Below are 21,461 nucleotides of genomic sequence, written 5' to 3' on the forward strand. Positions count from 1 at the left end.
TAAACCATCAACGTATCCTTAGCCTAAGCTGTTGTCTCCACCCTCTGGTTTCTGTCTGGGTTTCTGATTTATGAGCAATAAGCTGCTGGGTAGAGTAGAAGGCCCTGAAGATGACAGCTGCCCCTCAGCGGGGCCTCCTGTTTCATTCACACTTCAGTTGCACAGGTGCCCTTTGAGGGCCAGCTCTAGGTGCAGCATGGTCCCTGATGCCAAGTCCGCCGGATGCGCCCCCTGCCCTGGGCGAGCTTACATCTGGTTGGGGCTGGGCGGTGGGACAAACACACAGATGGTAACTGCGTGGAATGAGCGCATTTGCCCAGGAGGAAAATAAAACCGGGGGCAGTGGGTAGAGTGTGGGGTTGCTCCTCTGGGTGAAGCCAGGAGAGGCCTCCGAGGAGGTGAGGAAGGGTAAGAAGGAGCCATGGGAAGACCTGGAGGACAGGGCTAGTCTGAGGACAGGGCTAGTCAGAGGTCTGCTGGTGCCCTGGTGTGGAAAGGGGAGCAGGTTTGGTGGGTTGAGGGACACAGAGAAGGTCCAGGGGCTAAGAGCAAATGAAGGAGAGAAGAGGCAGCTGTCAGTTTGTGTGGGCCTTGGAGTTCCACCGAGGGCCCTGGGTGTCTTTCTCCATGTTGCGGGGCTGTGGGCGGTTACAAGTCGGGGAGCGACCTGATAGGGTTTGGGCGTTAGGAAGGGCATTGAGGTCATTTTGACATCAGCGGCTCTGCCCCCAAGGCATGAGTGCCCCTAGAGGTCATTCCTCCTGGGCTCCCAGCTTGGAAGGGAGGTTTCCTGCTCCTCTAAAGGTGACTCTAGGTCTCATGTGTCCCATGTTGTCATCAACGCTGTGGTGACTGTGTGTGTATAGAGTGTAACTCCAGCGTCTGAAACCTGCCGTTGACGGGTGATGGAGAAAACCTTCACAGCTGGGCTGCAGTGCACCATCTGACTTGACCTGAGGACGCTCTGCGTCCCGGCTGCCCTGACTTCCTTTCCCCCTCAGCTTTACTGAGCTACAGTCGGGATAGAACACTGTGTGAGTTGAAGTTGCATACCATGAGGGTTTGATAGGCACCTGTATTGCAAAGGGACCACTGTGATGAGGTCACTTAATTCATCACTCACATACGTAATATTTCTTTAAAAATGTGTTTTGGCACCTGTCAAATACGCAATATGGTGTTGTTAACGATGGTCACTTATTTTATTAATGAATAAGACTTATTAAAATAAAAATTTTATTATTTTATTAATCACTTATTAATGAACATACCCTTTGGCTACCTTCACCCACTCCTGAGCCCCTAGCAATCTACTCTCTACTTCTAGGAGTTTGGGTGGGTTTTTTTTTTGATTCCGCACATGAGATGACCCAGAATTTGTCCTTCTCGGACTTACATCACTTACCATAATGCCCTCAGGGTTCATCTGGATTGTCACAGCTGGCAGAAGTGCCTTCCTTTTTATGGCTGTTTTACTGTGTGTGCGACGTGTTCTTTATGCGTTCATCTGTCCGGGGATGCTCCGGTGGTTTTCATTAGTTGCTGCCGTGAACAGGGAGGTGCAGGGATCTTGAGACACGGATTTCGTTTCCTTCGGGTATATACCTGGAAGTGGACTTGCCTAATCATATGCTACTTAATATTTTTAATTTTGGGGGAACATCCATGCTGTTTTCCAGAATGGCAATTTACGTTCCTGCCCACAGGGCACAGGGTTCTCTTTTCTCCACATTCTTGGCAACACTTATCTTTTCTTCTTTTCTTTTTTAAAGATTTATTTATTTGAGAGTACACACGTGCGCTTTTGTGCACCTGTGTGCACAAGCAGGGTGGGGGGAAGGGAGAAGCAGGCTCCCTGTGTCTGCTGAACAGGGAGCCCAGCATGGGGCTCCATCCCAGGATCCTGAGATCGCAACCTGAGTGGAAGGACCTGAGCGGAAAGTAGTTGCTTAACTGACTGAGCCACCCAGGCACCCTTGCCAACACTTATCTTTTTGATCATAGCCATTCTAACAGGTGTGAGGTGATAGCTCATTGTGGTGTTTTGTTTTGTTTTGTTTTTAAGATCTTGTTTATTTATTTGACAGAGAGAGATCACAAGTAGGCAGAGTGAGAGGGGGAAGCAGGCTTCCTGCTGAGCAGGGAGCCTGATGCAGAACTCCAACCCAGGACACTGAGATCATGACCTGAGTGGAAAGCAGAGGCTTAACCCACTGAGCCACTCAGGCGCCCCACTCATTGTGGTTTTGATTTGCATTTCCTTGGGGGATTAGCATCTTTTCACGGACCTGTTGACCGTTTGTATGACTTTGAAAAAAGGTCTATTCAGTCAGATCATTTCTTTTTTGCTCTTGAGTTTTGGGAGTTCCTTATATATTTTGGTTATAAGCCCCTTATCATCAGATAGGTGGTTTGCAAATATTTTCTCCCATTTTTTGGTTCCTGTTCCATTTTGTTGATTGTTTCTTTTGCCGTAGCAAAAGCTTTTTAGTTTGATATAGTCCCACTTGTTTGTTTTTGCTTTGCTTATACTTTTGATGTCATAGCAAAAGAAATCGCTGTGAAGACCAATGTCATAAAGCATTTTTCCGTGTGTTTTCTTCTAGGAGTTTTAGGCCTTACATTTAAGTCTTTCATCCATTTTGAGTTAGTTTTTGTAAGTGGTGTCGGATAAGGATTGCATTTCATTCTTTTGCATGTGACTCTTCGGTTGCTCCAGCACATACTGAAGAGACGGTCTTTTCCTCATTGAGTGTTCTTGGCTCCCTTGTCAAATACTGCTTTACTGTATATCATGGGTTTATTTCTGGGTTCTGTTCTGTTCCACGGGTCTTACATGTCCGTTTTTATGCCAGTACCTTCCTGCCTTGATTATTCTACTGTTTTTATGCCAGTACTGTACTCTTGATGATCATACTGTTGAAAATCAGAACGTGTGATGCCTCCAGCTTTGTTGTTCTTTCTCAAGATTGCTTTGGCTATTTGGGGTCTTTTGTGGTTCCATATGATTTTTAGGATCTTTGTTTTCCTATGTCTGTTAAAAATATTGTTGGACTCTTGATATAGGATGGCACTGAATCTATAAATGGATTTCAGTAGTATGGACATTTCAGCAGCATAAATTCTTCTGACCTGCAAACGTGGGACATTCTGTCGTTCGTGTCTTCTTTGGGTCCTTTCATCAAAGTCTTGTAGTTGTGAGTGTTTAAGTGTTTACCACCTGAGTATTTTATTATTTTTGATGCCGGCGTAAACTAGACTGTTTTCTTTATTTCTATCTCAGATAGTTTATTGTTAGCATGCAGAAATGAAATTGATTTTTATGTGTTGATTTTGTAACTTGCAACTTCACTGAATTTGCTAATTAGGCCTAACAGTTTTTTGGTGCAATCTTCAGGCTTTTCCTATGTATGATCATGTCATTTGCTAACAGGCAGTTTTACTTCTTCCTTCCCAGTTTGGATGCTTTTTCTTCCTTTTTCTTGGCTGATGGGTCTGGCTAGGACTTCCACTGTGTTGCAGAGAAGAGGTAAAAGTAAGCACCTTCGTCTTAGTCTTGTCCTAGTGGGAAAGCTTTCACTGCTGAGTACAGCGTTAGCTGTGGGCTTGTCACAGATAGGCTTTGTCGAGGTACAGTCCTTCTATACCTCATACGGCAAAGTTTTTATCATGAATGGGTGTTGGATTTTGTCATTTGTTTTTTCTGTGTTACTGAGATGATCATGTGACTTTCGTCTTATCATTCTGTTGACTTGATGTGTCACATTTACTGATTTGCATATGTTGAGCCATTCTTGTCTTTCAGGCAGGAGCCCCACTTGATCATGGGGCATGATCCTTTTTGTGTGCTATTGAACTCACTTTGCTAACATTTTGTTGGGAGTGTTTGCAGCTGGCTTTATCGGGGATATAGTAGCTTGTATATCTTATGTAGTGTCATTATATGGCTTTGGTATTGGGGTAATACTGGCCCCATAAAATGAGTTTGGGAGTGTTCCTTCTCTTCTGTTTTTTGGAAGAGTTGGAGAAGGGTTGGCATCATTTCTTTAAATACTGAAATCATCATCAGTCTGGCCAGTGGAATTATCTGGCTGTGGGGTTTTCTTTGTTGGTGCTGGAGGCCTACTCTTAAGCACAGATTTCAGGACTTGGATTAGAACCAAAACTTCTGACCCTGGCCAGGGCTGAGATGGTCAGACCTCTTTAGGCATCCCACCTCGGAGAGGTAAGAAGTGCTCCACATTCCTTTTGCCACCTGCCTCCAAGATCACTTGCCAGCTCCTGTACTTCTCCTCGAGAGCCCCCCTTGGGGACAAGAGAAAGGCCTCGAGTGGAGTTTGTGAATATTAGAGTAACAAAGTGCTACTACCCAGGGCCTGAGCCATTAATCCTGCAGATTAACTCCTGCAGCTTCGGTACCTTGGTATTTGGAGAGGGAGGAGGAGCCTCTCTGAGAACACAATCAATTTTTTTTTTTTAAGATTTTATTTATTGGGGCACCTGGGTGGCTCAGTTGTTAAGCGTCTGCCTTTGGCTGAGGTCATGATCCCAGGGTCCTGGGTTGGAGTTCTGTATCGGGCTCGCTGCTCAGCAGGAAGCCTGCTTCTCCCTCTCCCACTCCCCCTGCTTGTGTTCCCTCTCTCGCTGTGTTTCCCTCTGTCAAATAAATAAAATCTTAAAAAAAAAAAAAAAGAAAAAGATTTTATTTATTTATTTGACAGAGTGAGTGAGAGTGAGAGCACAGGCAGGGGGAGCAGCAGAGGGATAGGGAAAAGCAGACTCCCCACTGAGCAGGGAGCCTGAGGTGGGGCTCAATTCCAGGACCCTGGAATCATGACCCAAGCCGAAGGCAGACATTTAACTGACTGAGCCACCCAGGTGCCCCAGCCAGTTCTGAACATAAAATTTCTGCTCTTCCTTTCTTCACACATCCTGCTTCTTATCTAGATCCTGTTGAGTTTGCTTACCTTGTGCTATGTGATTTAAATCAAGGCCTGTCAGACAAAGGGTTCTGAACAATTATTTATTGACCGGAAAGGCAACCCTATAAATAACTTCTTTTCTAATTGCCCAAGGGAATTAGCATTTCTGCTTAAAAAAAAAAAAAAAATTTCCCAGGTGAACAAAAAGAATCCCAGTGATGGCCCGGTAGGGGGAGTGTATTTGTAAAAGATTTTGTTTGGTGGGGAGCCTAGACTAACAATGTCAACTAACCATTCAGCCTTGTAATGCAGACTTGACCTCCCTCCCAGTCCCTCAGTGCATGTGGGCTCTTCCCTCATTGCTGGGAGGGGTGAGGTGCCAAGGAGAGAAGAGGTTTGTCTGGTTCTGGGCGACAGCATCTTTTTTCAGTCAGTCGTGGCTTCCCTCAGGAAATGTGCTTGGAGTTCCTGCCGTGTGCCAAGGCCGGGGTGAGTCCCCTGGCCCTCTCAGAAGTAAGACACCCCAGAGTCTTGCCTGTGGACATGAGTCTAGAGAGGCGGACAGACCCAGAATAAGTGCTTTTGAAGGAGACAGGTGTTGCAAAGAACAGGTGCAGGGGGCCACAGCAGTGTGGCGAGGGGCTGGCTGAGCCTCTCGGGGAGGTGGGGGAAGGCGGCAGTGTTTACGTGGGCATCTCAAGGTTGACAGAGTTGGCTAGGTAAAAGAGGAAGTGAGGGGCGAGTGCCTACCAGGCAGAGAGAATAGCATGTCTGAGGCTGTGAGGGGGTGAAGAGCGCAGTTCTGTGGGGACTGAGAGAACTCCAGTTCACTGGAGGTGTGGACAGTAAGGACCGAGTAGCCTTTGATGACGGACAGAGTCAGACAGTGAATGTAAGTTTTGGGAATACTGTGCCCCTTTCTCCTTTCCCTCATGAGTGCCAGGGGGAGGATCGGGCTGGTATTAGCTCGGTGCATCTCTCTGACCCAGTGGGCAAGCAAGCAGGCACTTGCTTTGGTGGAACTTTGTTGCTGGGATGTGTCTTGTCTGTCTCTGGCTCAGAGCTCAGCCTCAGGCTCTGCTGGCCTCCGACAATAGGAACCGAATCTGGCTTAGGTCCAGGGCTCGTTGTGGGCCCGCAGTAGGTGCTCACTCAGTAAGTGTGTCTTCAGGTGACCTGAGTTCTCTGAGATTCTGTGTTCTTTCCTCTCTCAGAGTGGACGAGGATGAGGATGACCCAGAGGAAGAACATGTAACTAAGGTAAGACATTGTGTCCTGGGTATTCTGGGATTGGTCCTGAGTCCAGGGCTCTGTGTCTGCCCCCCTGGCTGCTTCTCACTCTGTCATCAACAAAGAGCCTCCAGTCTCCTGACCCTGGGGTGACCCAGACCCAGACCTCGGTGTTGGGGTGCTCACTTGGCAGGCCCATGGACTGGTGGTGTCTGTCTGGAGGTGCTGGGGGTGAGGGCAGGCCTGAGCAAGAGCACCCTGCCCTTTGGCTCCCTCTTCTCTTGTCTGTGTTTCTGTTGGCACGGAACGCTGGGAGGTATGTAGGGTTCAGACATGTCATGTTTAAAAACATTTGGTTTCATTTATGTAAGACTTTTGTTTCCTCTGTTAAAAGATATTTTCTCCCTATTTCTCTTCTCTTCTCTTCTCGCTCTTAGTCTTGGAGGAGCATAGAGCACAGCTCAGCTCCCCTTGTCCTACTGCGAGCCTGGCCCCCCAGCCTTTTGGGAGGAGTGTGTGGACAGCCCACCCCTGACACACTCACCAGAATCTGTTCTTTCCTACTGGGGAACCACAGCTCAGGGAGGCAGCCTGGCCTGAGATGGCCAAGCCCTGTGAAGTGGCCGGATTCATGGCTGAGCAGGACTGATGGGAGGAGCTCCATGTTGTGGGTGTTCCTGTAAACTTCTGGAGCTGAGAGGGGGAGGTGGGGACTGCCTGCGCCCCGCGTTAGCGAGATCTGCTGTGGGACAGAGTCCCGTTGCTTTAGGTTTGTGTGTTTGTGGCCACTATCCCCAGTCCCTCAGCCTACTGGGCCATGTGTTCCTTGATGTGCAGAGAATGGAGATCTTGTAGCCTCATTTCTGAAATCCCCTGCTCCTCCTCGGAGCAGATTTACTACTGCAGTCGGACACACTCACAGCTGGCTCAGTTTGTGCACGAGGTACAGAGGAGCCCCTTTGGCAAGGACACCCGGCTCGTCTCCCTCGGCTCTCGGCAGGTACATGGAGGCCTTGCGCCTTGGCCTGGGTGCCATCCCACTCCCTTTCCTGGGCCTTCATCTTCCTCTTCCAGGCACGGAAGGATGGTGGGCCCAGGCCCAGGGCATGCTATGCGGTGGGAGGATCGGCCTCTTCTGGTTCCTGGCAGGGCACTGGGCAGGCCCCAGAGGGTTGCTTCATATCATGTCGCCACTGCTGTGGCTCTCTCTTTGCCTTCTGTCTTCTAGAATCTTTGTATAAACGATGATGTGAAAACCCTGGGTTCTGCACAGCTCATCAATGACCGCTGCATGGAGATGCAGAGAAGCAAACACGGTAGCCCCCAGCACCTAGAGCCGTGCACGGACCTTGGGGTGGTCGTGTAGCCTGGGGCAGTACTGGAAGCAGTGGGGAGTGGGCTGGGAGTGGGCTGGAAGGGGACCCGGGACGTGGGAGATGGTGTCTTAAGAGGCAGTGACAGTGGAGCAGGCAGCTGGCTCCTTCCTTAAGGTCGTCTCCTTTTCCTTGGGAAAAGGCATTTTGCTTTTTGGATCAGTGTCTAGCCCAGAACCCTGGCTCTGAGATGATTTTATTGGCTTTTTCTAGAGAACACAAAGTTAAATGCCTGAATGGTGAGACCATCCTAAACAGTAGTGGGAAGGGTTTATTAGACCCCGCATCATGGAATTGGGTCTTGACATTTTAGACTCAGTGCTGGCCCCGTGGACAGGTGGCATTCCTTGCATCTCTTCCCCCTCAGAGAGGAACAGAGCTGAGGAAGAGAAGCCCAAGAGGAGAAGGCAGGAGCACCCGGCCGCATGCCCCTTCTATAGCTACGAGCAGCTGCAGCTCCTCCGAGACCAGGTCCTGGTGGGGGTGAAGGACATTGAGCAGTTGGTGGCACTGGGGAAGGAGGCTCGGGCCTGTCCCTATTACGGGAGCCGGTTTGCTATTCCAGCAGCCCAGGTAAAGACCTTGGAGGGTTGGACAGTAACTCTTGGCTCCAACTGTGGCCTCTGCCACAAGGGATTTCCTCATTCCTCTTAATTCGGGAGGATGTCCCTGGCTCTGGGTGGACTGACCACCCAGCACCCAGGTGACCTGTCACCCCCTCTGTCCCAGTGTGTGGGAGTGGGGGTGTCCTGTGGCTCTGGGTTGCAGGAACAGATGGCCTTACTGGGGACAGCAGGTAAGAACTGGGAAGGGTGTGCAGTCTTAAGAAACCAGAGTCCGGGGGCACAGAGCAGCAGGAAGCTGAGAAGATGCAGTCAGGGCGCTGCAGAACAGAAATGTGTTTCCAGACGACCTTTCAGACCAACCGTCCTGATGCAGGCACCTGCCTGTCGGTGTGGGAGAAGGCTGTCTTCTTTCGACTTGCCATGTTGAGGCTCATCTTTACACTGCCCATTTGGATGGGCATTTGGATCTGCCCATTTGACAGATCCAAAATATTGTTATTTGGTATGGTTTTACTGTCTTCTTGCCACTGTTTAATTAGAGTGACTTTTGGAAATAGAGTTTCATTTGTGGAGAATTCCATACAAGCAGGAAAAGATTAGGTAGCTTTTCAGAGATACAGGGAACAATGTTAGTAATGATTTTACAGCAGTTAAATGCTTGTTAGTATACTACTCTGAACTGTGTTGCATGGGTACTCAGAGGGAAATTCTAGAACCTTCCCAGCTCCCACCATTGTTGCATGCTTTTCTGGGGTCTGTCTGCTATGTCACAAGATCAGTGCCATAGATACGTGTGTGCAAATATAAGGTGTCCTCAGATTTTCATGATCTTGAAGACACCTGATCTTTGAGACACCTGTCACCTCATTTTTGCGTTGTAGTATCCCACAGAAAAAGCAAAGGCAGGTATTATCCATATGTACACATGAGGACACAGGCCCAGAAAGGCTAAGTGATTTACCTTTTTTCTCACAGCAGGTGGGTAATGGAGCCAGATTAAAACTGGGCCTTAAGTTACCAGTTTTCTAGAGTTTCACTTTATCAATATCCTTTTAACTGGGAAATCGGTCTCACAAATAGCACCGAAAAATTTACAGAGTTCTTATTTTTGTTGCCCCGACCTCTGGCCCTTGGCCCTCATTTGAGATAGAGTTTATTAAGTCCATTTTGCCCATGAAGAAACTGAGGCTCAGAAAGGTTAAGTGACTTTCCCAAGTCATGCAGCTGAGAAGTGGCAGCCCTGGGACCAGAGCGCAGGGCTACCTTCTGGTACACCAGGGGTGTTCACTGTGTTTTGAGGAACCTCGGGTGCCTCGGGGGTATGGGTAAGGCTGGGCAGGGGTTCTACACTCCTCTCTGCTCCCCTTCTCCCCACCCCCACTCTTGGTTCAGTCAGAATCAGACTGGCTAAAACCATTTGCACCAGGCACTTAGAGTAGGCGGGGAACCCTTGCCAAAGCAAGGAGTACCCCCCCACCCCCGACCTCCCCACAACACTGCTCAGGCGGCCGCCCCTCCCCCTAGCTCGTGGTGCTGCCCTACCAGATGCTGCTGCACGAGGCCACCCGCCAGGCTGCGGGCATCCGGCTGCAGGGCCAGGTGGTACTCATCGACGAGGCGCACAACCTGATCGACACCATCACGGGCATCCACAGTGCAGAGGTCAGCGGTTCCCAGGTGGGTCGGCCTCTCCCTTCTTGGGCCAGGGCCTGCCATGGGGCAGAGGGATGTTGGAGGGACATGGATCATTTCTCTAAGCCCTGGAATTGGTCTGGTGGTGGCTTGGGAGAGGGTGCCTTGAGTCAGGGCAGTGGCCTCGTCGGGGGCTAACTGGCTTTCCAGCAGATGGTAGAACTCTGGGGACCCAGCTAAGGGGAAGTGGCTCATGTCCTTGCTCTTCACTGTCCTAGGTCAGTCATCCTGAGTCCCTCCAGCCCAGATGCTAATATCCGGTTCTCTGTAAGCCAGGATGATAGGGCGAAGGAAGCAGGGGTCCTCACGTAGTTCGGCATTGTTAGCCTTGCTTTGAGGGATGCTCAGGGTTTCTGAGGGCCACTGTTGATTACCTCTTCTCTGCCATGCCCCGTATGCAGTATCATGAATTTTCACACTGCCTCCACGTGGGCTGGTGTTCCTAGTTAACACTGAGAACTCTGAGATTCGGGGCTTTAAGCAGTGTGCCGAAAGTCACACAGCTCAGGAGTGTGGAGCTGGGACTTGACCACTGGTTTCTGACCCTGAAGCCCACCTGGTATTCCCACCCCCGCCTTTTTTTCTCAATTTCGATTTTTTTTTATTCGATTTTATTAGCACGTGTGCATGAGTGGGGGTGGGGATGGGGTGGGAGGGGCAGAGGGAGTGGGAGAAGCAGGCTCCCTGCTGAGCAGAGAGCCTGATGCCGGACTCCATCCCAGGACCCTGAGATTGTGACCTGAGTGAAGTTAAACACTTAACTGACTGAACCACCCACGTGCCTCCCACCTCTTCTACTGACCAATGCCAGGGTTGACCTTAGGCCAGAGTGTAATGGCTACCTCGAACCACCTCTCTGCTTAGTGGAAAATATATCTTTGCCCAACTAACAGGGAGATTCATTACCTGAAAGAGTTAGTTAGCCTCTTGCTTTTTTCACTGACCTAAAGTGGATACTGCAGCAGAACCTCCCTCCCTTCACCTCTCAGCTCCCAGCAGCCTCAAGGCCTTTGGTCTCTACCCAGGCCCACTCCCTTTACCACTTCCCATGTGGTGTGGCTGGCATTTTCTAGGCATAATCTAAGATAGAGCCTGGCCTGCCCTCATGCCCATTCTCTGTTCTCTCCAGCTCTGCCAGGCCCATTCCCAGTTGCTCCAGTATATGGAACGATATGGGTAAGACACTGTCTCCTGAGGGGGAAGGGAAAATCCTGCTCAGTCTCAGAGAAAGCACTGGGGTCTCCACCTCTGGCCTGGGCCCAGCGCCAGGGAGACCAGTGCAGTGTTCCCCTTCTGTTCACGATGGTGTGTACCCCACACAGGCCGAGGATGCTCGGGATGCCACAGCTGGCTACAAAGGCCTTGGGCCACGGCGAGCCTTCTTTTCTGGGGGTGTATTTGTTGCTCGTGGCCTGCTTTGGAAGACACTAGACAGAAAGGCCTCCGTTTGAGGCACTTGGAAGGGAAGTTGCTTGTGGAGTACTACCACTTGATGTCCATTGGTGTCTCCTCAGGAAGCGTCTGAAGGCCAAGAACTTGATGTACATCAAACAGATCCTGTATCTGTTGGAGAAGTTTGTGACTGTGTTGGGTGGTAAGGAGCACCGTGCCCGCCCTAACCCCTGGCCTGCTTAGCTTGTGTGGTCCATTCCCTGGATGCCAGTCAGGACACCTGGGTTTTCTGCGTCCTCAAGAATTATCTTGGCCATTGATGGAGAAGATTATTCTCTCTTACAGCTTAGTTGAATTGTCTAGCCATAGGTCCTTTTTTAGATTCCTAGTTTATTTCCTCCTGTTCTGAGTCCTTTTTATTTTGCCAGACCCTACTCCCCAGGTAGTAATAACAGCGTAGTATAATGGGACCGTGTGAAGTCACTTTGGAGCATGCCTTTGAGGAAAGCACGGAGCACAGGCAAGCTCACCCTTGTGGACAGCTGAGTAAACTAGAGCTCAGAGCAGGGGTGTGAACTGTCTCTGCTTCGTGAACCTAATGGCAGGACTCTTGTGGCTCCAGGTCCATGTGGCTCTCACGATTCTGTGTCACCTGCCCTTTCTTTTGTTGCATGGCTGTCCACCTGAAAGCTTACATACAAGCTGAGTTCCAGGAAGCCAGGGGACCATTTTGCTGGACGGATTTTACCCAGCGCCGGTGTTCTTCCCTTCCATCTCTACTTTGCCCCTGGGCAGCTCCTTGGGTCTGCATAAAGCAGGGTGGTCACTTGGTCCTAGCCTCCATGAAGGAGGTGTGAAAAGAATGAAATCCACAAGGCTTTGGGCTCCATGTGCAAACATGGGTCAGATTTTGAGGCTGCCTAGAGCCTCCTGTCTTCACAGTGGGTTTTTTGGGTGCTTATAAATGGCAGAAAAATCTGTTCAATTACGAATGCTCTTATTTAAGGTGTACAGTGTTCAGTGTGAGAAGCTGGGGGTTAGAGAGTCACCATCCTGACCAGCTTGAATTCTCTATTTTAGGGAACATTAAGCAAAATCCCAACACACAGAGCCTTTCACAGACAGGTAAGAGGACTGCCTTCGGAGGCCCAGAGCTGCTCTGAGCCGGTTCTGAGCTCACGTCTGGGACCTCGGTCTTCCCGTCTTCCAAGTAAGGATTCCAAGTCCCCTTGTTTACCCCTAAGGGACAGAGCTGAAGACCATCAATGACTTCCTCTTTGAGAGCCAGATTGACAACATCAACCTGTTCAAGGTAGAGATTTTCACCCTTTTATGTCCATTTTGCTTTTATTTATTACCATCTGTGAGCAGAACACTATGTGAAGACGAAGGAATAAAAAGTAAATTCCTAATGTCCTGAAGCAGTCTAGAAGTCTGAGGATCTACAGCATAGATGTTTGTAATCACTTACCCTTGAAAGCATTGCATCAGCAAGAAAAAAGTAATCTCTAATCCAGGGTTGAAGGGTCCTGAGGACTGGGGAGAAAAGGTGCCTTTCATTGTCCCAAATAAGCACAAACAGAAATTCCCATGTCCTTTGCCTTGTTCCATCTTTCTTCCTGCACAGTCTCCGCCCTGGGCCTTTAGTCCGAGCAGGAGGTTTAACTTCGGGAGCATGATCTTGCTGTTGGGCTGAGGTGGCTGAGAACTGCCTCCCCTCCGCCCCTTCAGGCCTTGGACTTGCGTGCAGCCTCTGGTGGTAGCTCGCTCCGGGCCTGCTGTGCAGGAGTCCACCACCATCACTCGACTTACGACTCAGGGATTCTAAGTTACTGACAATACCGAGCACTTACTGCGTTCACGGCAGCGCGCCAGGTTTTGTGACTCCAGGGTAGGATGTACCATCATCCCTCAGAAGCAGAGGGACTCGAGGCTGGGAGAGGTCACCCCAGGAGGGACAAGCATAGGTCACACCCAAGTGAGCAGATGGCACTTGGCGTGTTAGCCCCCCTGCCTGGACTCCAGACCCTTTGCTTTCCCTCCTGCCTTCCCATTTGTCTTCACACACCCCCAACTTACCCGTTTTGGTCCCCGTCACTGCGATGGCCCCATCAGACAGGCTGGCAATCTGAGCCCTTTTTGACTCCTTTCTTCTCCCTTTGGGTCCTGCATCTAAATGGTCACCAGCTCCCAGAGCCCGAAATAGCTCTTGAACTTCTGGAGCCTTTCCATTCCCATGGCTGCCATGTCAGGAGAGGCTCTTTTCCTCTTGCCTTCTGCCTGCTCTGCCTGCTTGCACTCCCTCTCCCTTCTGCTGTCTTTCCCGCACTCTGGTCTAGTGGAGCTCCACTGAAAACACCCTTTTTAGAAATCTTCAAAGGCTTCAACCCGCTGTCTTCCTTTCCAGGCTACACATAGTGTATGCACCAGACATGCCCGAACAAGCCCCAAGCTTTACCTCCTTCGTGCCTTTGCTCCTGTAGGTTTTTCAAAACTCTTAATCTTTCAAGGTTCATCTTAGGTGCTGTCACATTGAAAGAGATCTGGGGACCTTTCTAGAGGGTTGGAGCTGTGCACACACATGTGAGGGGACTGCATGCACGAGGCTTCCACCATGCTGTGTGGGGGCGGCAGGAGAGGCGTGACCTCAGAGGAGGGTGACCTGCTTGGCCAGCAAGGAGGCTGTGGGCTCCTGGGGCAGGGGGAGGGCAAGCAGGGAGTCCTGCTTCCCTGGGGTTTGGGAAGCTGGTGGTTTCTTTTATCCAGCGAATGATGGCCAGATACCTGCAGTGGGCTTGCTTTCACAGGTGCGGCGCTACTGTGAGAGGAGCATGATCAGCAGAAAGGTGTGCCCTCCCCTTCCTGGGTCTGGCCAGGGTCTGCAGCACCCCAGTGCTGCCCCCTGCCTTTCAGATGCTCGAGTCATCTCTGCTCCCTTCCTGTAGCACGGGCTCGCTGGGTGGGGTGGGGGTGCTAGAGGCCTTGTGGCAGGTGGGGGCGGGGGCAAGTTGCGGGCTGTCTGGGGTGCTGCGGAACCTCCCTCCAGCCAGGGCTCCCGCTGCTGCACCCTCATTCCTCCCTGTGCTCTCTCACTCCATCCCAGCTCTTCGGCTTCACAGAAAGGTATGGCACAGTCCTCACACCCTCAAGGGAGCAGCCCAGACTGGCTGGGTTCCAGCACTTCCTGCAGACCCTGCAGCCCACAGTGGCCGAGAGTGAGTTAGGAGGCAGGAGACTGGGCTGTATGCAGGGGACAGGAACGTCCATCCCTCACGCCTGGACTCCACTCTTGCGGAGAATGGCTTTAGGCTTGCCGCAGGGGGCCCTCCCACCGCCTCTGTGGTCACAGACCCTCTTCCTTCTGCTCTGTACAGTTCCTGTGAGCCCTGTGGAGGAGGGCGAGGCCAGGCTGCCACGACCAGCTTCCCCACTCATGCACATCGAATCCTTCCTAGCAGCTCTCACCACTGCCAACCAGGATGGCAGGGTCATCCTGAGCCGCCAAGGTAATCCCAAGGAGGAGCCGGTGTGGGCTGCCAAGCCAGAGCATGGAGAGACTCGTGGCGCCTCCTGGGCGAGGTTCAGGAAGCAGGGTGCTGGTGACTGGTCTGCTGGCCTGTGGTGAGGGGGTTGCAAGGTACTAGGACAGTGGGGTGCCTTGGGCCAGGCTGCGAGGGAAGCCGTGTGGCCTGGTGGTTGTGGTTAGGTGGGTTGAGTCTTGATTTCCTCACCTCCAAGCTTTATTTCATTGTCTCTCTGAAGATCAATGTACAAGGGTAGATGATCGAGCTCTCTACCACAGGGTTGTCCTGGAGATTAAATGGGACCTCATCAAAGAGGAAAGTGGTATCCATGTGGTTCCTGAGCTCCCTTCTGCCTCAGACTCGCGGAAGTCTTTGTTGGGCCTGCAGCCTGCCCCCCTGCCCCACAGAGCTGTCTGTCTTTTTTTCAGGAAGTCTTTGTCAGAGTAGCCTCAAATTCTTGCTCCTGAATCCAGCTGTACACTTTGCCCAGGTGGTGAAGGAATGCCGGGCCGTGGTCATCGCGGGGGGCACTATGCAGCCGGTAAGGGAATCAGAGCCTGCCTCTTGTGCCCCAGGTGTTGGGATGGGACAGCTGCACTGTCAGGCCTCTTCTGTCCAGTGGGCCCCCAAACCAGAAGGGGGTCAGCTTGAGCAGGCTGAGCAGCTCCCACCAGGTGGCATTGCTGTACTGTCTTCAGGCCTGGGCCTGGAGCCCCGGGGCCAGGGGTGGGCAAGGGTGCAAGGGCACTGCTGCCCATTTGGTGCTTCTGGAGCCACAGGACCACATTTCTCTCAGAGACAGCTGTTCTGGAATCACAGGCCCCCATCCAGTGCCTTAGTGCCGTGCCTTTCTTAGACCCACCAGGGATACCACCTTCCCTCTCTTACAGATTCACAGACACACACACACACACACACACACACACACACACACACAGGAAAGTATTATGCTTTCATTGTAGAAAGAAGAGACCAGCAAAAGTAGGGGGGGAAAATAAGATTATAATTCCACCACCAAAAGATTTGTTTTAGTGTATATCGTTATAGTAGTCTTTGTGTGTAATTTTTACAAATATATATACATGTTTTAAAAACGAAAATCTCCATCTCTACATGCTGTTGCTACAATTTGGATTTTTCAGCCAGCAACAGAATGTCATAAACATTTTTCCTTGTCAGTAGTGTGCATTTATCCCACCACGCTCTGGCTCTACTCTGTTAACATGTTATATTTTGTAGAACCACTCTTCTTTTGTTAGGTATTCGGGTGATTTCCAGTTTTTCTCCGTTTTAAGCAACACGGAGGCACATAGAACCACATCTCTGCACAGTGGTTCTGTCCCTGAGGTATGCGTGGCACGGGACTGAGCCAGTGGAAGGCTCCTCAGTGCCTGTACACTCTGGTCCCTCTCTTCTGCCACTGGAACCACTCCTGCCACTTTGTTAGTTTTCCGTTTTTCTTTCTTGTGTATAGACTCAGATTTTTGTTCACAAATTAAAATCATCTCTAGTCCTTGCTGCTTTTGATGCTCAGGTGTTTCAGGCTCGTCCCCTCAGAGCCCCCATGTGCTGCCCTTGGTCCTTGATGAGGCCCTTATTGGCCTTGGGATGCTTTCTTGCTTTTTGGCACGACAGAATGCAGAATGTCCCAGGCCACCTTATACTTTCTTTGCCCCAGATCTGGAATCCTTCATTTCTCCAAGCAACCTGGCTTCCTTATTTGGGGATTGGTATGTGGAAACGAGCATCCGGGTGCCGGGGGTGTTGGTCATGCTCCTGGATTGTAATTGCTTTTAGACCTTCTGTAGACAGACTGGGGAAGATGGCTTTAAAAAATCATGAGTATTTCTAAATGAAAATCCATGAATTTATTTGACCTTACACTGTATATCTTTATTCTTGAGCTGAACATTTGGTTTCTTATTATGTTTGTTCTATCTTATTACTTACTTGCACTCTCCCACAGGAGACCTCAAATACTTTCCTATACTACCGATACTCTAACAGTAACCTACTTTAATTTCTTTGCATTTATTTTTGCTCTGAGAGTGTATCCTGCTAAGGATGTATGCTCACTAAGGATCTGAAGTCACTGGAAGTCAGGCTCCTTGTGTGCTTCTGTTGTGACTGTGACAAACAGGTCCTCTTTATTGCCGTCTGTTTTCAGTTTTAGCGTTTGCTTTTTAATTTTTTTATTTTTGACTTAATATGGTTTTTTTTTTTAAGATTTTTATTTATTTATTTGACAGATCACAAGTAGACAGAGAGGCAGGCAGAGAGAGAGGAGGAAGCAGGCTCCCCACCGAGCAGAGAGCCCGATGAGGGGCTCGATCCCAGGACCCTGGGATCATGACCTGAACTGAAGGCGGAGGCTCTAACCCACTGAGCCATCCAGGCGCCCCGACTTAATATGTTTTTAAAATATGTAAACACCTATATGGTTCAGAAGTCGAAACTGTCTGGAAAGATGCCTTCAGAAAGTCCCACTTCCGGGGCGCCTGGGTGGCTCAGTGGGTTAAAGCCGCTGCCTTCGGCTCAGGTCATGGTCCCGGCGTCCTGGGATCGAGCCCCGCATCGGGCTCTCTGCTCAGCGGGGAGCCTGCTTCCTCCCTTCTCTCTCTGCCTGCCTCTCTGCCTACTTGTGATCTGTCTGTCAAATAAAGAAATAAAATCTTAAAAAAAAAAAAAAAAAAGAATGTCCCACTTCCGCCCGTCTCCAGGCTGCTCTCTGTGCCCAGAGGCAGTCACTTTTATGACTGTGGGTCTGTCCTTGCCTGCTTTCATTGCATTTCTCTGCAGAACTAAGCAAATATATGTACTCACTTCTCTCTTCTCCCTGTTCTTTTGTCAGTGGCGGTGGCGCCAGTGTTGTGGCGCTCACGCTGTTCGGTGGCCATTGCGGGTGCGTGTCCTGCCTGCCGGCGGGCGCTCCACACGGCTAGGGTGTGGTGAGCGCATGCACTGGGCCCTCCGGAAGGGCGGCTGTGTGCTCAGAGATCACCATGCAGGAGTATCCCCGCGCAGGTGTTGGCATGCGGAGCTGTACCTTCAGGGGGCACCCCTAGGTGGGGGGCACTGCCAGGCTAAAAAGTAAAAATATATCCAGCTTACGAAATCCTGTCCAGTTCCCCTCCAGCTGGAGTTTTGTCTCCCAGCTGCCTGTTTCTCCACGGAGGGGGGCACGCCTTTGGATTCTTGCCAATTCAGTAGGTGAAAATCCTGGAGTGCTTTAAAATTACAAACGCATATGTCTGCTCCACCCCTCCACCCCCACAGAGGTCCTTCTCCGGTAGTTGAGGCTGGGACCTGGACGTGTGGATTTTGTCTTGAATTCCCACAGGTGCTCTCGGTTGCCTAGTCAGAGGTGAGAAGCATTGTGCCCAGTTTACCAGATTTCCCATGCTGTTCCCACAGGTTCACTGAAACTATCCAACACTGGGTTATTGTTATTTATTTATTTATTTTTGCCAATTTATTATCTGCCTTATCTTTTACCTCCTTTTTTTCTATTCTTATGATGTACCTACTGTGCCAGGCCAGACTTTCGTCTTCCCCAGAGTGCGGCTCTCTCTCCCTCCCTGCCAGGGCCCCCTGCCTGCTCAGGCCTATGGTCCCCAGCCCTCTCAGGGATCACAGAGCCCTGCTGTTGTGGTCTGCAGGTGTCTGACTTCCGGGAACAGCTGCTGGCCTGTGCCGGGGTGGAACCTGAGCGAGTGGTGGAGTTTTCCTGTGGTGAGAATCCCTGTCCAGGGTGGAATGGGCCACGTGTCACTCTCCAGCCCCTTGTTGTCACGGTTTGACCCTGTGCTCTCATCAGGCCCCAGGGGATGAGGAGCCTGTGAGATGGGAGCTCAGTCCTTTGCCAGCTTTTGCGTGGCCTCCACCCCCATGGGGAGGTCTGAGTACCACCCACTTGTGCTGTGGGAGCAGGCACGTCAGCAAGTGTGGGAACTGCTCTTCCTGGCGTGGAGACAGGGATGGGGAACACGCTTTCTGGACCCTGCCTTACAGACTCGTCAGCCCCTCGTTTTCAGCCCCTCCCTGGGGTCTCTGCAGGTCATGTGATCCCTCCAGACAATATCTTGCCCCTGGTCATCTGCAGCGGCCCCTCCAGCCAGCAGCTGGAGTTCACATACCAGAAGAGAGAGCTGCCGCAGATGGTTAGTACCAGCCCACTCACCTTACCACCGCCTTCACCAGGGCGGGAGAGAGGTTTCCAGGGTGCTGGGCACCCTGGCCAGCGCTTTTAGTGTTCAGGTGTTAGGGAGATTAGTGCTGGGGTCTTCCACACGGAGGCGGCCCAGGCTGGATAGTGTCCCATCTGCATGCTCCTTGGGAGGTCAGAGCTCCCCGCTCCCCTCACTGTTTCGACCATTAAATAATGTTTTCTTAGAACCTTGGGCCATTCCTTCTGGATGAACCTGAGGAGAATCTGCTTGTTTCCTTTGGTTCTCTTGCCATTTGGTTTTATCGCTCCCTGCCCCGGGCAGGAACATGGGGCTTGGGGCCTGTTGTGAGAGGCACACGTGGGGTTTTCAGTGTCCGATTTGTTGTGGTGGAACTTGTCCCCAGTGGCCTGTAGGCTTTGGGAGTTGAGCAGGGAGGCCTCGGCGCATGCCAGCCGGTTTTAGCTCCGGTGCGCTAGCATCATGATGTGTGGGGAAGGGGGGAGGAGGAGGGGGCGCTTCTGGTCACAGGTTTCCCCCATGACTAGTCACGCTTGGATCTCTGTATGTGGTTTTGAGTCTCAAAGTCAGAAGCACTGTTTGGATATGGCCTCAGGAATGACTCCAGGGAGGGCTGTCTGTCTTCCTTCCTTAGATGGATGAGACTGGTCGCATTCTCTGTAACCTGTGCACTGTGGTCCCTGGAGGGGTGGTCTGTTTCTTCCCCTCCTATGAGTATCAACGCCAGGTCTATGCCCACTGGGATAAGAGTGGACTGCTGGCCCGCCTGGCTGTCAGGAAAAAGGTGAGTGACCTCTCAGCTAGAACTCCCACTTATTAGGACAGTAGCACCCAGAGTTCCTGCTAGGATTTCTCATGTATGTCAGAGAACTGTCTGGACTTCTGCTAACTCCTTACTCCCCCCACTTGGAACCCCTGATCACCTCTGGAGGATTCCCCTAGAACCCCTTGACTCTGGGGGCCTCTCCAGTTCCCAGTCTGGAAAACATAAAGGCCACGAGCAGACCTGGGGCCCATACATTCTGAAACCCTTTCCTGGGACACATTGTTTTCCTTCAGATATTTCAGGAACCCAGGAAAGCAAACCAGGTGGAACAGGTGCTGGCGGAGTATTCTAGGTGCATTAAGGTGAGAAGTGCAACTCCGAGGCCTTGGGTCCAGAGAACAGCTGGCAGCATTTTGGGTGGCCTCCAAGCTTTGGCTCTACAACCTGGACTGGTATTTCCTGCAGTGTTGTGGCCAGGCGGGAGGCACGGTGACAGGTGCTCTGCTCCTCTCTGTGGTTGGAGGAAAGATGAGTGAAGGTATTAACTTCTCTGACAACCTTGGCCGGTAAGTTGTGGGCCTCTCATCTCTGGGCTCTGCTGTGATCACCTTTCACTCCACGAATGGCCGGGTCCCTGCCTGCAAGCTGATGCCAGCATGAGTGTGCACCCCGGGCTGGCTGCTTAGGTCATTCAGCTCTGTGGGGAGGTAGCTTTGGCCCTTTAGCTCCAGGTGGAAATTAGGCAGAGCATAGTTTTGTGAGGACTCCATTCATGTTGCCTGCACTGGGTCTCTGGGCCAAGCACACCTGCTCCTGGTGTGGAGGGAGGTAGATGCAGCAAGCACAACTTGAGGGGGCTGACAGAGCATTGGATGTAGCAGTTGATGACAGGAGGGTGAGGCCTGGCCCTTGGGAAACACACTGGGGGCCTGACTGCCCCTGCGCCACGGCCTCGTGTTCCTCGGCCCTAGGTGTGTGGTGATGGTAGGCATGCCCTACCCGAACATCAGGTCACCAGAGCTGCAGGAGAAGATGGCCTACCTGGACCAGACCCTAGTGAGTACCTCCAGTTTCCCAAGGCTGGGAGGAGACGGCTGGGGAGGAGGTGCTGTTGCCTCTGGGGCTGCGATACCGGGGCTGCAGTGCTGTGCCTTCTCCACTGCCCCCCGATGTGTGCCCACGTCTCCCGTCCGCTCCAGGGCATGGACGCACCCCTTTACCCTCTGGAGCCGCTCTGCCATCTCCTCTGTCGCAGCTGCTGCTGGCCTTGTGCCCGTGATGCCTGCTGCTCTTTCTCCCACGCCGAGCGGTGTCATTTTCTCAGAACACTGAGGGCGGGGGGAGGGCAAGAAAATGCTGACAGGTGCTGTCCTTTGCCCTCCCCAGCCCAGAGGCCCAGGTCAGCCACCACCAGGGAAGGCTTTGGTGGAGAATCTGTGTATGAAAGCTGTCAACCAATCTATAGGTAGGCCTGGGACTGTTCCTAGCTCTTGGGATGCATGGCAGGAGAGTGGGGTGACAGGAAGGAGGGAACACGATAGAAATACACTGTGGGGGAGGCTGGTTTAGCTAAGAGCCCAACCTCTGTCCCCACCTAGGCAGGGCCATCAGGCACCAGAAGGATTTTGCCAGCATAGTGCTTCTGGATCAGCGGTATGCCCGCCCACCTGTCCTGGGAAAGCTGCCAGCCTGGATCCGAGACCGTGTAGAGGTCAAAGCCACCTTTGGTCCTGCCTTTGCTGCTATGAGGAAGGTCAGTCCTACCTTCCCCTCTCTCTGAGAGCCCCCCACCCCTGAGATCTCGTGCCT

At 51.5% G+C, this 21,461-nt stretch overlaps 1 protein-coding gene across 3 annotated transcripts in view; it reads left to right on the plus strand.

Moving 5' to 3' along the window:
* DDX11 (DEAD/H-box helicase 11) overlaps window positions 1-21,461 on the plus strand; it is a 36,061-nt gene that overhangs the window by 13,485 nt on the left and 1,115 nt on the right. The window contains exons 7-27 of one of the 3 annotated variants that reach the window (XM_080812393.1): window positions 6,137-6,182; window positions 7,045-7,152; window positions 7,381-7,468; window positions 7,893-8,098; window positions 9,616-9,768; window positions 10,913-10,959; window positions 11,298-11,377; window positions 12,256-12,300; window positions 12,420-12,487; window positions 13,983-14,021; window positions 14,279-14,390; window positions 14,550-14,681; window positions 15,128-15,240; window positions 18,359-18,431; window positions 18,711-18,859; window positions 19,521-19,670; window positions 19,946-20,014; window positions 20,118-20,218; window positions 20,624-20,708; window positions 21,039-21,117; window positions 21,251-21,405. In XM_080812393.1, coding sequence (XP_080668519.1) covers window positions 6,137-6,182; window positions 7,045-7,152; window positions 7,381-7,468; window positions 7,893-8,098; window positions 9,616-9,768; window positions 10,913-10,959; window positions 11,298-11,377; window positions 12,256-12,300; window positions 12,420-12,487; window positions 13,983-14,021; window positions 14,279-14,390; window positions 14,550-14,681; window positions 15,128-15,240; window positions 18,359-18,431; window positions 18,711-18,859; window positions 19,521-19,670; window positions 19,946-20,014; window positions 20,118-20,218; window positions 20,624-20,708; window positions 21,039-21,117; window positions 21,251-21,405 — 2,098 coding nt within the window. The remainder of the gene's footprint in view (window positions 1-6,136; window positions 6,183-7,044; window positions 7,153-7,380; window positions 7,469-7,892; window positions 8,099-9,615; window positions 9,769-10,912; window positions 10,960-11,297; window positions 11,378-12,255; window positions 12,301-12,419; window positions 12,488-13,982; window positions 14,022-14,278; window positions 14,391-14,549; window positions 14,682-15,127; window positions 15,241-18,358; window positions 18,432-18,710; window positions 18,860-19,520; window positions 19,671-19,945; window positions 20,015-20,117; window positions 20,219-20,623; window positions 20,709-21,038; window positions 21,118-21,250; window positions 21,406-21,461) is intronic. The other 2 variants (XM_080812394.1, XM_080812395.1) reach the window with 2 other exon arrangements.

The sequence above is a fragment of the Martes martes genome (genome assembly GCF_963455335.1).
Source record: "Martes martes genome assembly, chromosome: 8".
NCBI classification, from domain to species: Eukaryota; Metazoa; Chordata; class Mammalia; order Carnivora; family Mustelidae; genus Martes; species Martes martes.